Here is an 18225-nt window from a genome sequence, read left to right on the forward strand (position 1 = left end):
AACCGAACCGGCAGCAACCCAGTCCCCTCCACTGCCCTCCCCCCGGGCCCAGGCACTCATCTCCCTCTTCTGCAATGCTCATCCCATCTCACAGTCTGCCTCTATCCTGCAACATCTGCTATTCTGCAAAAATTATAAACCAGCGTTTTGTTTTAGCAACCTGACACATCAAAGTATTAATTAGTTTAGTTCAACCTAAATGACAGCAGAATTACTACATACAGGTGCAGTAATATTTTAAAGGGGCATACCATGGAAAAATTCTGTTTTTCAATAGCACTTACACAGGAATACTGTTCTTCAGTTTTCAATCATATAAACCTCGTTCTGTATCATTTAAGAAATAGTAACTGCAGGGGATATTATTATGTGCAGAATACTGACCAACAGGGAAAAAAAAAAAGAGCTTTTTCATCCAATTTTTTATAAAGGGTGTGCTAAAAACAATTTACTTGCTTTATAAAGAATAAATGAAGTTCAAAAGTCTTTTTAAGACATAATTTCACAGATCCCACTGCAAACTCAAAACTTTACAGTTTCATTTGTATATCGTGTCTTTAACAAACATTTGCTCTCTTCAATGCTATCTTGATAATAGGGTTGCCTACAGCTGACAGCTTAATTCCTATTTTAAGTCTCCTATCCTGTTTTGCAGAAATTGCTGAAAATCTACTATTACAAACATCATTTGCAAGTCCTTTGCCTGTTATCAGATGAGCTCCAACAGTCAATTCCTTCACAGCTCTGAGCTTCCCTCCAGCTCTAGATGAATTAACATTATGTTATCCATTCAGCCAATACTACTGATTTAATAAGAGATATGCCTGAAGTGGATGATAACCTGCTTTGATCTGGCCTATATAGACAAAACTAAACTGGACCTAGAAACATTAAAAATCAGTTTAGAAATAATCATGGTTAAATAACACTTTGAGTTACATGAGGAACTGAGTCCATGTTGTACCCATTTTTTAGCACAGATCCTTCTACACATCTCTATTAAAAAGTACTTTCAAACACATACTCATGAAAACATGGCAATCAAATACCACCCTCAGTATGCAGCTATGGGTTACTCCCATAAGCGCATTTTCATGATCTAACATATATGGCAGTGACTTCAAACTAACACAGTAGGCAACATTAGTTTAATGAATGTCAAGAAAATCTCTCTTGCCTTTGGAGAGAAAGAAATACTGGCTTCCATACCAGAGAACATAATTTCAAGCCCCATCTCCAGGCAAAGGTGTCCCCTGCAGTGCAATTTCACCTTTATTACTATTGCAAAATGGAGCAAATTGTTGCATGACCCCAACATGCAGACAAAACAAAGTTTTCTTTCCACAGCCAAGTTATCTCACATTCAACTCCCACAAAGAACAGAACCACACTGTCATCACACTGAGAAATCAATGGACTCCTAAGACAGTAAGGGAAAAAAACCACCCTAGCATCCAGCTATTTATAACATGATACATTAGTCCTCCTATTTTTTTTTAAACCATGCAAGCCAAAAGATGCAATTCATAACACTAATGTGTCGTAACAGTGACTCACGAATTCAAGTGCATACAATGCATTTATGTAAACTATATACAGAGGAACTCCCAGAGAAAAGGGAAGACCTTTCCTGAAGGCTGGGCAAAGCATGTCCCAGTATTAACACACCAAGTGAACAACAGCCTCTTGAGCGACTCAGAGAGCAAATACAGGATATATAATGATACCACATCCTCATGCACTAGCATGGGAAGGCAAGCACTTTTCAGACTCACATATAATGACAGCCCATAATGCAGGCCAAAAGAGGAGAATTCGCCAGACTCTTGCTGTATTCCTGCCCTGCCATGTACAGCGTTGGGGAAGCACTCAGTTTCTTGTGCCCCAGTTTCACAGTAGCTAAAGGGAGAATGAAGTTATCTTCTTGTTTCAGAAAAGCAGAAGCTGTGACAGGACACCGTGGCGCTGGGGTCAACTGAATCTGTGCATTCATAAGGGTGGCGGTCGGGCCTGGCACAGCCTGGCACCCTGCTGAAAGCGGCACCCCGCGTGCTGCAGAGCCCGGGGGAAGGAGGCCCAGGCGTAAAAGGCACCGCTAGCTCCCGCCCTAGGGAAGGTAAGGGAATGCTCTCCCCCACCCGCGGCAGCTTTTTAGAGAAACAGCCCTCCGAGGTACCACCCTCGCTCCCCCTCACTTCCTCGGCCCCCCACACCGACACCCCGCTCCCCACTTTCTGGCACTGCGCCGCTCGCCCACGGAAGGAGGTCTAGCTTCCCTTACAGCCCGAGGAGGAAGGAGCTCCCCCAGGGAAGCTGATCCCCAGCCGCAGCGGGGCAAGCCCTCCGCATTCCCCCAGAGAGCCAGCCGTCTTCACCTCTATCTCCCGCCCCCGGGCCCAGCACAGGCCTCTCCGCCCGGGAAAGCTCGCGGGGAACCACGGCGCACCCACCTCGAAGAGCTCAGCCGTGGTGGCCATGGCCGCAGGGAGGGCAGCAGTCCTCCTCTTCAGCGGCCCACCGCCAACCCGCCAATGGCTCTCATTGTGTTCCGCAGCCCCAGCCGCCGCGGCACCGCCTCCACCAGCCGGAAATGGGCCTGCGCCGGGCGGTCGCCGCCGCGCGCAATTCCCGGCTCCTCCCTGGCCGTGGCCGCCCCGCCGCAGCAGACGGGCAGTCTTCAGCGCCGGACCGGCGCCGCAAGGGCTTTGCGGGCAGTGTGGCTCCTCAGGTATGACCCTGGGGCTGACGGCGCCTTGCTCTTCTCTGGGTAAGGACAGCGCGCCGGGCTGGGGGCCTGTGAAGACCAGGGAGTCGGGGATGGGCGCAGGCCCGGCAGCCAGGGTAAGCTCGCTGGCCGGGCCGGCGTGGGTGCCCTCAGGGATCCCGAGCGTTGTGGGGCGGCCGGCGTCGGTAGCGGGGGAGTTCTGGCCGCTTTGTCAGGAGAGAAAGCTGGAGGGGTCCTGGCAGCTTTAGAGAAACCGCGGCTGCCTTGGGCTCTGAAACGTGCAAAAAATACCGAGCAGTGTGATGCTGACTGAATCCCTTCAGCAGCATCCGTGTGCTGCTGGCCACTGTCCTTTTCTGAACCTGATTTTGAGAATTTCTGTGTTCAGATAATCTGCTTTTAATTAAATCTTCCTTTTCTTATTTTTTCCCCTAAGTTCTGCAATTTGTGCATGACTTTCTTTTCACTGTTCCTCTTCCTGTTACTGTAAAGATTTTACCTAGCTTTTCTCTGCCCTGATGTGGAAAAGGACAAGGTGGAAATTACTAGTCAGATGACCAAAGTGGGTAAAGTAGAAATCATGCATCTTGCATATATTCTCTTGTTGTATTATTCTGTAACTAAAAAAAAATGTATTTTCAATCAGAAATGTGACTTTTGATTTGATTTTATTTTTTGCATACTAAGACAGGGGTTTTTTAAGTTAGCAGAGGAGTCCACTAAGTTCTGTTCTTATTCTGAACTGTGTAAGAGTTCTAAGTAAGATTTTGGGCTAGGCAGCCTGTTTTTGTTGGTCTGCCAAAATTTGTTGCTATTTCAGAGGACTCAGAGGAGCAGAAAAGTAACTGGGGTTAGGGAAATGAAAAATGTTGAGACCTGGTTAAAGAGTCGTGATCTACAGTCCTTGTCTGGATTCACTAAAACTGAAGAAGGAGGCAAAAAACCCAACCAAGACAACAAAAAGAGCAAGTAGACTATCTTCCATTTTCAGGTGCAGACAGATCTCTGCATCAGACATTCCTCTCATGGTTTTCGGATTAGTATTATGGTCCTTGTATTACCTACAGGACCAGAGGTGAGGCGTCCCCCCTACAAGCACAGAGAAAGAGAAAGCCTTGTCCCAAAAAAACTGAGAGTGTAATCACCACGGAGGAAGAGGGGGCTGGTGACAGGGATATGTGAAGTAACTTGTCACACAGTAAGTGGCAGAGAGAAGGAATAGTGCTCCTTTGAAAAGGGCGAACTATACTTGATACTTCAAGTGATTTCCAGACTTAGATCTTTCAAGTTCCCAGAGGAAATAATAGGGCTGTGGAAACCCCAAGTTTATCCCCCTAACTGACCTTAAATTCAACAAAGCATGCAGACAATATAAAGAATGCCGGATCACATGGAAACTGTTGGTTTCAGAACTTACGCACTCAGCTGGAGATACGTGAGCCCTGATCTTTAACCTCAGAGAAGACATCTGAGACATCAAAGCATTCTGCTGTACTTGAGCTGGTCATAACTTAATTCAGGCAACAAATATGGTCTCTCTTGAATCACCAAAGCTCTTTCATCCCTGGAAACTTTAATCTTTTTAAGTTTTCATTGCTTTCTAGAAGCAAATACTGAAAAACTGAGATCTGAAGGGCTGACTAATCATCTAATTACTCAGCTAAAGCTGGGAAGATTCAGTGAGGAGGAAAAGATTGCTGTGGTATGGGGGACAGCTTCAGCAAATGGAGCAGACAGGTGGGGACATAAGTAAGACAAAACTAGACTGAAGTATTTCCCCTTCCTTTGTTTTAGAAACACCGGTGAAAAGTAACAGATGCTCACTGTGATAAACACATAAATGTATTGGCTTTCGCAAATCATAGGTGTTGCTATGTGACTATAACTGTATGAGTTCACAAATCTTGCTAAAGACACAAGATTAGACAACAAGTTGAAAATGGCCAGAACTCTTGAGCAAAATGGAGTCACATAGCAAAAGAATTTGTAAAGGTAAAAGAAAAGGGGAGGGACACACACACACACAACACAGGACGGACTTGATATGAGGAAAGCTAGTGCCTGGAAAACATAGGGTTAAAGTACTTTTAGCCTAACTTAGGTCGAAGATAAAGAACAATGTTGTTAAGTCTGTGGAATTTAGTAGCCCCACTAAACATGAATGAATGATTTCACACCATCCTTCTACTTATCAGTTAGTTTAGAGACAGTGCCTCCCAAACATCTGCTAGCTTTGGATACTCCTTGTCTGCTCATCCTGCAATAAATTTTGCAGGAAGGTCACACTGTTCTAAATCTTTGCCAGCTACCAGAAGCATTACAGATATGTCTGGTTTCAGCTAGTTTTGTGATTACTGGGGCATCCAACTGTGACAAAGGTGAAAAGTCCACCGTGTGAAAGACTGCTTACTTCATCTTGAAGGCCCCTACTCACATGAGGAAGACTGCTTCCTTCATCCTCAAGACCTCTGCTCACAATCACTGGAGAGCAGTGCGCAGATGCCAAGAAAAGACTTATGATAATAAGTTCCTGGAGCTAGTTCTAATATTCCCCACCTATACACTGGAGTTATGAATATGTATATGACTAATGCAATAGCAAAAGCATATAAACCTGTAACAAATGCTAATCAGTGCGCCTCCAGCTATGGTCATGTGTCCAGTGCTGTTGCTTTTGCTTTATTGACTTTGTCCCTCAATAAAACCCTGTTATTTCTATTAGAGGAGTGAGCTCTTATTTCACACTCACCAAGGTTACATGTAGCTTCTTATCAACAGCCTTGCTCTGGAAGTCCTCACAAATATTAATGCTGCAAAACCACTTTGTATCTTTGCACTAGAAAGTAGGCGTGAAGCTTACAGGGGGGGTGTTTTAACTATCACTTGTATCCTGTTTATGGTTCTTGTAGTTCTGGCTTCTTTCTACCTATGCATGCTTTTTCCTTATTGACCAAAAAAAACAAAAAAACAAAAAAACAAACAAAAAACAACATATAAACCCAACAAAACCCCTAGATGGCTGATAAAGAATCAAAGAAAAAAGCAGTCACTGAAAATAAGAACCATAGCTGCCACGATCAAGAGACTGCTAAACTCTGGTACACAGTTAAGAAAAGATGGTGTAGGTGGGACTTAAAGGCAACAGGATAAGAACCATGCAAGTGTTCAGGAGCAGAAGGGGAGTGCTACATATGTGGGTCATAGAAGCAACAAAGTACCACATTGCTGGAATTACAAGTTCCATGGCAATTTAAGAAACAATGTGGCAATGTGTCCTTAAAAAGACAGCATAAAAAGGAGAAACAAATATGTTTCTCCCATGTTTGTGTGTTAGAATGGTTCTGAATGCAAACAAACATGCAGCCTGAGAACAGATCTGCTAAGGAGATGATTCATAAAGTGATTTAACTATTTGCCTGCTGTATAACCTGTGATATGCTCTGAAGGTTGTAGATAACTACTAAGGGAATCCAAAAAAGAGAAGATAGAAAAGCAAGCCTGTTACCAAACTTACACAGGAGTCTGAAGTTCCAAAAAAGGATGAAAACCAATCCATTTGTAGAAGAAATAATTTGTCTTTTCTCAGCTATTTATTAAAAGATGAATTCTTAGTTCCTCTTGATAATTTTAGGTTAGCTTGAGAAGAAATCTGTCCTTCTCTCGTTTACAAGTAATACTGCTTCAGAAGAAAAAATCACAGACACAGCATTAAACAGCTAGTATAATTTTTCTCAAATATTATCTCTAGGAAATTTAAAATTAAATATATACATGGATGCAACGTAGCAATTTTAAAATATACAAAACTTTGTGTCTCTGTGACATTATGATTACTTAAATACTTGAAAAAATGAAACGATGAAACAGTCATAAAAGCTTAAAGTCACATATACTGCATATGCAGTGTGGAATCTGTTTTGCTTCCCTCCTTCCAGTCCACACAGCCCATGCCAAAAAAAATTGACTCATGTACAGTGAAATTGTGTTGTATATATAATACTGTAAAGATTTTAGTTAATCTCATTTATCAATTAAAGCAACTGCTGCAGATCAGTTGTGTAAGTTCAAAACAGCAGTGGTATATTAGCATAGTATAGCTATAGGCAAAAAGCTGTTGTATTTGGATTTTATTATGTGGGACATCTGTTTTCTTAAGTGTCTGAAAACTTGTCTTCTTGAGTGTAATTTCACCTCTTAGAAATAGTTTGCTGTTGCAGTTTTGATGCACTGTTGTGAGTCATGCTTGGGGTCATTAGTGCCATTTAAACATCCCGTACATTTGTGCAACAGTAACGGTAGACAGACAGATTCACATTTTATCTAAAAAATGAGCTAATATGTTTGCTCAAAGTTTTCAGGAAAAATCTACCTGCTATAATGAATCCTAATGACTCATGAAATAATTTTATTGACAGTGATTTAGATCACTGTTCCTGTCACTGTTTCTATCAGGATGCTGCTAGCTTCCATTTACACAAGATTCCTTTTAGCAGCAGAGGGGCCTTTAGGAGTTACTTGAATACCTAAGAGAAACCCATCCTTCATTATAACAGCAGATTGTGTGGTTGGTATGATAATTTGGGTGGGAAAAGATGCGCAGCATTAAGATGCTCTTATTTCCATGTCACAGATGTTACCCTGATGTTGAAGTGTGTGCTAAGACCTTCAACGGGCCAACTCATGCCTGTACCCTCTGAAAATGCTTTTCTTAAAGCCTTGCATTTCGAACTGGAACTCACAGACGACCATATCTTCGTGAAGTATCAAGATACTTGTACCCAAATCAGTCATTCATTGGTATATTCAGCTCGCACCAAAGGAGAGGATCTCTGGTCCATGCTTGCTTTTCAGAAGAGTGGTCCAACATATGCATGTCTTCCAGTAGTTGAGGAGACCTTGGAGCCACAGCCACCCCTCCTCACTGTTAGTGGGCTCTTGCAAGGACTGGCTTTTTTGTTAGGCTTTGTGGGCTACATCTCTTCAAGTTGGAAAACTGAAGCTGAGTGTGAAAATAGGCCAGCTTCAGAATTTGCTTATACAGACCTGTCTGCTTGGCACCCACTTAAGCACAAACATACATAGTTTAAACAGCTTGTTTGATGACATTCAGGAAATACCTACAGATAAGAATCAACCGGCTTGGAGATCCAACAATATAAAGGCAAACCTCAGGTAAACATCTGTACTACTGAAAAAGTCGTGTATGCAGTATAACACAAGAGATGTTGTGTACATGTAGCAAGTTTATGGAACTGTAAATTGCAACATGAGAGCATTTTATGTGCAAGTCTGATCAAAGTATTTTCATACAAGCACACTGGGAAGGTAAGTTCTTATGCCATTTTACTTTGGGAAGTGAACAGTGAATTTTTAATACTGGTATTTCAAAGTATAATGAAATATTACTTATTAGACTGATGTTAGTGTTTTTTATGTTGATCTTTACTGATTTTTTTTTTCCTGCATGCTTCATGCATTTTTTCAGTAACTATTTATGGGACTTAGATGTCCAGCATTCCAGGTTTTCATTGTTTAATATTAAAAATTGGGGAATATTGACTAAATAGATCAATAATAATTATGAAATACATTAAAATTTGTGTTTTCTATAATTGATGTATTTAACATTCATTCTGAATTATGCTTCGGAAGCGCACTATGTTATCAGAGTATTTGTAATTGTCAGTGTTTTGAGAGGAGAAAGGCCTAATAAAGTGGATCATGACAATTCAGTTAACTGCAAGAAGTGGGATATTCATCTCTGAAGGAAGCTAACTGCACTTTCAAAGACTGGGCTATTTCCCACCAGCAATGCTGGTAGGAATTATAAGGGTAATACAGCTTCTTGCTCTCAGAGGGACAAGTTTCTAGGTCATCTTGCAGAGGGAATGGCCTTACATAAGAAGAAAGCCCTGGTGTAATCGTGCGCTGCTGAGCTGGCACATGGAGAGATGAGACAATGGATGTGCTGCACATGGTTGCTGTGAGAAAGCTGACTTGGGACCACAGTGGCCATTAATAGCATGCTTGAATCCATTAAGCTGATGTTGTAAAAGTAATAGAATTAGACTGTCAGCAAGCATGTTTATGTAACATTTGTCATATTGTAGCTATATGTTAGTCCTTGGTTTGCTTATCTGTTGTTTTCTTGCTAAAGAGTATTTGCCAATTAAGAGACACTTAGCTAAGACTGCATCACTAGCCTTACCACATGGCAAAGGCTACTGAAATGGGAAAGGAACTTGGTTTTGACAGTATTTGTCGGTATTGATATTCGAAGCCAGCTGAAAAGTTTTAGTGTGATTTTATTATTTTTTCTTCTAATGCTTATATTTGAACATCTAATTCTGACTTGAGGGAGTTAATCTAAAATGACTTAATTTTTAAAGTGTGACATAGAGGGATCTGCACCAAACATAACCCTCAGCTTGAACCTCCCGACTAATGGTCCTCCACTCCAAGATATCTGGTCCGTCATTTTGTGACTTCCATTGACACTGCAATGCTGATGTCCAGTAGTGCCAAATCACTGGATGATTCTGTGTACTATGGACCTTACAAATTTCCTTTCATTTTTCCTTCAGATTCCTTCAATTTGTGTTACTACACTTCCCAGGTAATAACATCCCTGACGCTTGTAATTTTTGAGTCTTCAAGCAGGGATAAAAATACCTGTGTTGTTGAACGTGTCTGAATGAGTTTCAGTCTGATAGAGGCAAGTAATGTGTTTTTTATATAATAAACTGCTTGGAAGGCAATTGAGTCATCTGAATCACATTCAGGAGGTGCCAGTACCTTTGCTTGGCATGGCTGTTCTTACTTTAAATGAACTATTTAGATGCCTGAATTCGAAAAATATATCCAGGCTGAGGTATGTCAAGTGCATATACCACAAGTCTGTGTATCACAAGTAGCCTGAAGAGTAAAATAGTATATAACTGATCTTATGATTATGGTGTTAACTTATCTTGGTAATTAATATTTTTTTTTCCCAGGCTCCTGTTTCACCAGTTTTGGGATTTTATCAACTTGTTGAAGAGCCATCACAGTTAAAAATAACAGTTAATTTGAAGCTTCACGAGAGCATAAAGAATTTTTTGAGTACTGTAAAGCTTGCATACCTTTTTTCAACAGGTAAGAATAAAGAAATCCTAAATAAATTTCTTCCATTTCTCTGTAAACTTCCTGAAATAAACCTGTCAGGAGTCAATATAATAGATTATGGTCCATCAAAGTACTACCAGTGGATAGTGGCCTTGCGGTGTTCTGATGCCCACTTGGAATTCATATAATTTCCAAAAAACAGAATTATACCAGAATATTTGGTAATGTTCTGAGTACTTCTGTTGTGCATCTCCTTCCCCCATGGTATTTTCTCATGGGAAATACTGCCACAATCCCAGGTGGATTAAGTCTCAAGATCACTTCCAACCCAGGGCTACCTGTTCCTTAAGCCTGCTAATCCTAGCTACAGATCATCTTACCAAAAATATAGTTATTTAAAATTAAAACAATAGTTTTCATTTAAGCCTTTCTGACAAGTGCCATGATTATGCTATCACATAATTATCATGAAAATTTAAAGATTAAGTGATACCAAGTTGCTGATGCTGATCATAGTGTTAGTAAAACACTATCAGTGAACTAAGGACAGTAAAATATCATTAGCTCTTCTTTGATTACTAGGTTGAGACCATGGTGATTTCTTCCTGCTCTGTAATATTTTTTTTTGTTTTCTTTTTTTCATGAATTAGCTGTGTGCTCAGGTATGATTTGTTTCTGTGCACATAAATAATGTCTTTCAGCATTGTGTTGCTTTCTTTAACAAAATGGTGTTAGCAAATACTGAGCAAGCCCAATCACTCTATTAGAGTACAAAGTTGTGTTAGGGTTAACTGGATTTGTCCCAAGAGAAAAGCCTACTGGTCTGGGTCATTGCTAAGCAGAATACCCGTGTTACTTCCTCCCCTAGTCAGTTTGTACAGTACAAGCAGGGATGTGTAATTTCTTATAGATGCTGTTTCTGGCTTTAGGACAGAAGTTCCCTAAATCTTTGGAATTTTCTCTGACTGGAACTGTGGGTTTTGGCACTGCAGGTAAGGAGCACCCAACTGATTATATTTGCACTGGGAATTCCGCTTACGTAAAAGCAAATTGCTGACTCTGTGAAAAGAGGACTTAATAGTAATTTATGTTATTATCTTAAATTGGCTATGAAGATACCCTGATTTAAAATCAGACATAATTATTAACCTGTTTTTCTCAGCATGGAGTTTTTTGTTTTCTTGCTTGCAGGGTCTGATGTCCTGTCATTCTGTAGTATGTTTGCGCACCAAGATCATGTAACAGATTGCCCATATTTACACAGCAAGCATGACAATATGCATTTAATTGCGTATTCCCTCTCTTTCTGTAGCTGTATTTTAGAATCCCAGACTTTTACACTTACTAGATGTTATGTAGACCAGCATCCTGTTCAGATCGTTGTACCAGGAAAACCCAAAATTACTGCATGTGAGTTGCTAATAATGTCATTTATTTAACTGAAATATATTGAAGTTATGAACTGGATGTCAGTGGCTAAAATTATGTAGCTAATGTTGGACAAAGCTCTTTTCTGTTTGCTTGGGATATCCCAGAATTTTGTTTTCTGCTTTGTACTTTTGTGTGTGTGTGTGTGTGTGTGTGTGTGTGTGTGTGTGTATGTGTGTGATGCTTAAAGTGTCCTTGGAATAGGGACCTGCATCTTGCTTGAAGAACGCCCTTATTGCTCAGTTACAAAGTCATTCTGTCCCTTGGGCTCTTTCTCTTTCACCCTGTAATGTTTTACTATGCTCTGCATAATGGCAAAACTTCTGGGGGGGGGGGGGGAGGGCAGAGAATGACTCGGCAATCTGGCCCCTTATTTTGTATCCTTTTGCTTGATGTGATAGATGAATTGGGAATACCCAGCTACAGAATTCAGCTCCTGCATGGAATGTGTGACTGTTGCTGTCAGTGTCACCTCACCAGCATCCCTTGGTGGTTGTGGGCTTACGTGAATCTGGAGCAAAAACCAGGTCTACTTATTCTTGAGTTAACACATGACTACTTCCAAGTCTGCACCAAAAATACACTTAATTTGGAACATGGTAGGTACACATTAAATCTGAGCAGTACTAATGGAAGCATTTTTATTTGTAGCAGTGTATCTGTTGCGGCCTCTGTCAGTCATGTTAGCTGAGCCTGTGAATGCCTTTTGAAAATTGTGGTCTACACTGCTAATTTTGTGACAGGTCATATTCAGTCCTAAATTGTACCACAAAAAAAGAGTTTTTTCATATTGTATGGTTTATATCAAGTATGCAATTTATATTCATTTAACAAAATCCAAGCCATCCCCCTGCTTTTGATTTAACCTCTGTTTGAATTTTAAGCTTATGAGCGATACATTAGTAAAGGTAATTGAAGCTGATACTTTAAATGTCTCATTATCAGAAACTATTTTCAAATAATAATAAGAGTCTTAGCAGGTTAAAGAAGCCATTATACCTTTTCTGTAAACTAGTAAGGATGGATTAGTAGTCTCTCAACTTGGAGGAAGGAACATCTAATTGTAAAGCACCCTGTAATGATTATTTTTCTTGCCTTTTTTTTTTTTCTAGCCTGGGAACTTCTTTCTTCAAGTTACTACATCTGGAATTCCAAAGCACCAGCACCTACGTTTTTCTGCACCGTAGACTTGATTAATTTTCTTGTGAATAATTTTGCATTTAAACAAAGCAGACAGCTAATGAGTGTAGTATCATGATACAGTGAAAAGAAATGTTTTCCAGCACTTTGTATTTTGTATGTTTGTTTAAAGATTTATGTTAAGGAAAAACAGAAGTCACTTGTCTTAAAAACATAAGTTAGTCTTAAATTGGTTAGTCCTGTGTAAGAGTGTAGAGAAGACAATTTGAAATGTACTTGCCGCAACCATTTTTACTTTACATTCTAACATTAACTGATACAAAATAAGTACCTAGTGATACAGATACAGACTGGTATGATTGTGCTTGTCTTCTGGGAGGACTCCCAGTTACTTCATTGGTTTTGTAAGCCAGACAGCTCACAGGACGTGAATGCTCTCAGTGTCTTATTCCTGTCCTGAATTCACAAGAATGTGATTAGATTAACAGGACAGTTAAAAGCAAGAGTGCATACAGAATACATGCAAGTTAGTAATTTACAAGAGTTTTGAGAGGGGGAGAATGACATGAGCAGCACTTCTAAAAAAAGGAGCTGATGCAGGAATCTTTTTGCATCTGTCAGAAGTGGCAAGTCCCCTTTCACGTGTGCTGTGAAGTACGAGGTGTGAACCTGGTTTTTAAAATTATGAGACTGGCTCCGAGCAGACTAAACCAGCTAAGTCTGCTGGATATTCCAAAAACATCACTGAACTTTTTTCCTTGGAACGATAGGTGGAAAAGGACTCAATTTACAGAGGCAGACCTCTGATTTTGAGAAGAAAATTGGTATCTGCAGGAACGCTGGAAATGAACTTTAAGAGTCTTATCAGGAAACAAGCAAATTCTGAGAGGCTGGTGAAAAACAGAACCTGGAGGGCAGCAGAAAAGAAGAATGCTTTCTAATAACTGAGCATGCTGGCTACGCCTGCCATACCTCTTGTTTAACTGTATGCTCTGTGATAGATAAGATTAGTGATGACATAAGGAGAAGAGTTTCAAGTTATAGTTTAAAAAATGCTTAGATTGAGATAGTAATTTAATTGGTTGATTAAAAATTCTGAAGGGTGGATTAATTAGTTTGAAACATGCCATTCAGTTCAGACTGCTGTGCAAATTTATAAAACAGAGCTGTGCTGCTGTGACCCATTTTACACAGGTGACATGTCGTAGAATTACAGAATAGTTACAGTTGGAAAGGACCTTAAGATCATTTAGTTCTAACCCTCCTGCCATGGGCAGGGACACCTCACGCTAGACCATGTTCCCCAAGGCTCTGTTCAACCTGGCCTTGAACACTGCCAGGGATGGAGCATTTGGGCTACCTGTTCAGTGCCTCACCACCTTCATAGTAAAGAACTTCTTCGTTATATCTAACCTGAATTTCCTCTGCTGAAGTTTGAACCCATTACCCTTTTTCCTATTGCTACAGTGCCTGGTAAAGAGTCCCTCTTCAGCATCCTTGTAGGCCCACTTCAGATATTGGAAGGCTGCTGTGCAGTCTCCAATGTGTCCATTTTGATTAGCAGACAACAGGTGAATTAATGATTTTGCCTAGAATCCAGCCACTACCTGTTACAGCCATCTGCATGCCTGAACACCACAAAGTCAGTGGAGAGAAAGGGTCTCTCTATTTGAAGGGTTTAGATAATTTTCTGTACACCAGGGACCCACCAAAGGATTTCAGTATGTGGTGTTTGCTTTCCACCCGTAAAAAAAGATGAGAGCTGTCTGCTCTGCAGAGCAGCCATATGGAGGAATGGCTTTTCTTCTTCACCTTCACAGGTTCACGGATTATTCCCCAGTAAATGCTGTGATGCAATGGGACTGTCAAAATTCACAGTGCACTAGAAGACACCTTGCGCTTAATAACAGGACTTCCCTCCCAAATCATGATCCTTTTTGCTTCCCTCTTGCCCATGTCTAACTATCAAGGTTAGGAGAACAGCAGTACTTGGGAATGGAGGCTGCTGCTCTAGATTACTTTGCACACACCTGTCAATGCAGGTTTGGATGGAGGCAGGGAATGGATGATGTTTCTCTTCTAGCCACGTGCAGTCTTGTGCAACATCTGTGAGACACTCTTGCGATGGAGGAAGTCAGACAAAGCTTTTCTCCTGACCTGATGGTTATGCTTGTCCTTGGGAAGGGGAAGGGCCTATTCTCATGGAAGCTTCATAAATCTTAGTAAGCTGGTAAATTGGTAAAATAAGCTTAGTAGTGAACTCAGTAAGCTTCATAAGCTAGATGAAATCAGAAAAATATTGAGAGCTCGCTTGAGCTTTACAGAGGTGGCATCTAACAGTAGTCCTGGTAGGCTTTAAAGGTGATTAAACTCTTTGTCAGTGGTATTCATTTAAAAATAAAAACTCTTTAAAAATCAAGGTTGTAAAATGAGGTTTTTTAAAACAACAGTTTCTTTGATACAACAGTTTCTTTAAAAGTACTATACATCAAAGGGAAAAAATAAGAATTCTCTTGTGGTCCAGAGGACTGTTTCTTCCACAAGACTGGAAGTGCTTATATTTATAATTTCATCAGAGGTATAGACTATATGATACCTGTTCAGATAACTTTGCACAAAGACTTCAGAAGAGTTGGCTGAAAAGTTCTCCAGTTAGTATTCATTTCAGAGGGCTAGAAGAAAAATAACATGCACATAGTTGGAAGAAATAAACATACAGATGTAAATAAATACTGGGTCATTAACCCGACATTTTCCCAAACAAAATAATGGGTATAAATGAGATAATGCAGAACTCAGTTAATAAAATGAATTATGTCATTTAAGTTTTGGGGTAATTAAATAATGGCAATTAGCATGAATTTAAAGCAAATGTATACTGCCAAAACTTTTTGGATGAGACTGCGCATTTAGTTGGAAAAGAGAATTGATGTAACAGACCTCTAAGAAATTAAAATACTGCAAAATCCATGTATCACTCACTAAACACGGTAAAAACTGGCTGATATTTCCAAATGGGATCCACCATCAAACATGTTTAGGAGCCCAACTGTGTTATTTAACACGTTGTGGAAGGAAATGAAGTTCCCAGATGATGCAGTGGCTGAGAAGCAGCTATTACTGAAGCTGTCATAGCCCTCATTCAAAGCCTGATAGCCTGAATATTTCGGGGTGGGTGGAAATCAATGGTCCAGGACAAGCAGGTACAAAGGTGCAGATCTGAGAACAGGTAACATCGACACAGGGTGAGAGGAGAAGGGAACCAAGGAGTGTCACAAAGACCTAATATGTGGCTTAGGCATGCAATCCTGTGGCTAGAAGGACCAGTGCAATCACTGAATGTGCAAGGGATAAAAATGCAGGAATACCTGGCACTGGTGTGATTCTCACCTGTCCATATAGCCCCCATTTCTAGAAAACTGTCCAGACCCTGAAGCTTCTGAGAACTCACGATCTCACCAAAATTTCCCATCTTTTGCCTCTACCCGCTTGCTACCCCTGGTATAGCCTACCTCCCTCTCCAAAGCGTTGTGTCCAAAGGTTTGTACTGAAGTGCCACAGTGAAGAGAGGGATGTCTTCAGGTGCCTTATGTGCATTCTTCCCCTCCAAATCCTGAATTGTACTAGAAGCAAGACTGGACCAAGAAGCCCATCTTTCCTTGACTGGTAGCTCCTGCTGGAGAACAGCTTCCCAGGCCCCTGGGAGCACTCTCCCACCACAGTCACCTCAACGCATCTCCTGAACTTGCTTGGCACATTGTGCGATGGTCAAAAGTGTCACCAATGTACCAATGTCTATATGTGAGACAACAAGTATGTCCCCCGAATTCACAGTGCCTGTACATCTCATTGCAGGAGGGAATTAGTCCATCCAACACAGTTCAAAGTTGTCAAACCTGTGCTGGCTGTTACAGAACTCAGTAGTTTGGTGCTTTTATAGGTTTCTCGAAGCCCTTTCCTCCCACAAGGGTCCCAAGGTATTTGGTGGCAGCTGCAAGAAAGTATATGCCGGTTCTTAAAGTACTTTGAGGTAAATCCTGTTACTTCAGATCATTTGTAAGCAGCTACTTTTCCTGCATAATTCAGCCCTTCCCTTCTCTGTATTTTTATCCTGTTTTTACCAGTGTTAACTACTTTGTTAACGAGGAAGCATTGAAACAGCAAGGCATTAACTGTTCAAAGACAGTTGTCCTCTATTTATTCACACTATCCTAGAAATTTGCTACACTTCGTCCTATTTGTACAAGCCCTGCTGAGTTTCAAGTCGTAATAGAGCTTTTAAGTCCATGTTCATCCTTCACTACTTTTGCTGTCTCCTTCACTGCACCTTGTTCTTTCATGCTTTAGAGGATGGCAACACTTTAGAATATACCCACTCCCTCAGGCAGCCTTGTTTCTTTGACTTACTGCCCGTAGGCTCCCACTTACCAACTTCCTGAACATACAGAAATTTGGTCCCATTCCTCCTCTTTCCCATGGCTAGAGTTCTCCAAGCTTTGCTTTACTGTCCCCATCTCCCATGTTGCCTTCTGCTGTCGCATCATCTATTAGCTCCTCAGTCCTCAGACCGCAGTCTGAACCTGTTCCACATTGTATCTGCAGTAAGAATTCACCTCATAGCAGGACAAAATGCAAAGTATTACCAGCAGCATCTTTTAGGGGAGAGAAAACCAAGCCCACCCAAAACTGTGTCCATCCGGAGAGCACCATGGCAGGAAACCCCTGCCGCCCTCAATCCCAAAGGAGCCATTAGATGTGAGTTTTGTGGATCACAGTTTTGGAAGTGCAAGCTTTCTTGGAAGAGCTGCTATATTGCCATATGGTTGTTAGTGGGAATAAACAGCGGCACCTTGGTGTTGTTCCTAAATTCAGTTCCCTTCATGGTAACTGGTGGGTTGACCCTGGCTGGACAGAGGTGCCAACCAAAACCATCCACAGCTGGACAGCAGACAGAAAACAGAATGAAGGCTCATGGGTTGACATAAGGAGAAGGAAAGTTCCCCAGCTATTACTATGATGGGCAAAACAGACTTGACATGGGGAAATTAATTTAATTTATTACCAATCAAATCAGAGTAAGATAATGAGAAATAAAGCCCAATCTTAAAAGCAGTCCTCCCTTCTTTACGGACTTCATTTCTGGATTCTCTATCTTCTCCCTTGCCAACAGCACAGAGGGACAAGAAATGGGGATTGCAGTCAGTTCATCACATGTTGCCTCTGCTCTACTGTCTATTCCTACCTCCTCAGGGGAGGATTCCTCACACTCTTCCCCTGCTCCAGCATAAGGTCCTTCCTCTCCACAAGACACAGTCCTCCATGAATTTCTCCAGCATGAGTCCTTCCCATGGGCTGCAGTTCTTCATGAACTGCTCCAGCGTAGATCCCTTTCATGGGGTGCAGTCCTTCAGGATCAAACTGCTCCAGTGTGGGTCTCACAGGGGGTCACAACTCCTGCAGCAAACCTGCTCCATTGTGGGCTCCTCTCTCCATGGAGCCGTGAGTCCTGCCAGGAGCCTGCTCCAGCACAGGCTTCCCAGTGGGGTCACAGCCTTTTTTGGGCATCCCCCTTCTCCATCGTGGGGTCCTGCATGGGTTGCAGTGGGACAACCAGGGTCTGCACCCAGGCTGCAGGTGAATCTCTGCTCTGGTGCCTGGAACATCTCCTCCCCTCCTTCTGCACTGACCTGGGTGTTTGCGTGACTGTATCTGTCACATATTCCCACTCCTCTCTCTGGCTGCAGTTGCTCCTGTGCAGTAAATTTTCCTCCTTCTAAATTACCTTATTCCAGAGGTGCTATCATTGTCACTGATGAACTCAGCCTTGG

At 41.5% G+C, this 18225-nt stretch overlaps 2 protein-coding genes across 3 annotated transcripts in view; one reads left to right on the forward strand and one right to left on the reverse strand.

Moving 5' to 3' along the window:
• Positions 1 to 2640, reverse strand: part of EXOC5 (exocyst complex component 5) — a 28278-nt gene extending 25638 nt beyond the window's left edge. Inside the window, exon 1 of one of the 2 annotated variants that reach the window (XM_061356113.1) lies at positions 2451 to 2640. In XM_061356113.1, coding sequence (XP_061212097.1) covers positions 2451 to 2477 — 27 coding nt within the window. In that variant the 5' untranslated portion in view covers positions 2478 to 2640. The remainder of the gene's footprint in view (positions 1 to 2450) is intronic. The other variant, XM_061356119.1, reaches the window with a different exon arrangement.
• A 3063-nt stretch (positions 2641 to 5703) lies between these two features.
• AP5M1 (adaptor related protein complex 5 subunit mu 1) lies at positions 5704 to 12542 on the forward strand. Its single transcript, XM_061356130.1, is given in 15 exon segments — positions 5704 to 7406; positions 7408 to 7728; positions 7730 to 7875; positions 7878 to 7923; positions 7925 to 7988; positions 9112 to 9187; positions 9190 to 9341; positions 9721 to 9817; positions 9820 to 9859; positions 10580 to 10619; positions 10621 to 10656; positions 10740 to 10874; positions 11142 to 11162; positions 11164 to 11239; positions 12370 to 12542. Coding segments are annotated over 15 exon segments (1485 nt in total). The 5' UTR covers positions 5704 to 7317; the 3' UTR covers positions 12516 to 12542.
• Positions 12543 to 18225: the final 5683 nt, after the last annotated feature.

This window comes from Neopsephotus bourkii, unplaced genomic scaffold, assembly GCF_033783945.1.
Source record: "Neopsephotus bourkii isolate Nb327-2 ecotype Australia unplaced genomic scaffold, CSIRO-AGI_Nbou_v1 NB_95, whole genome shotgun sequence".
Classification (NCBI taxonomy): Eukaryota; Metazoa; Chordata; class Aves; order Psittaciformes; family Psittacidae; genus Neopsephotus; species Neopsephotus bourkii.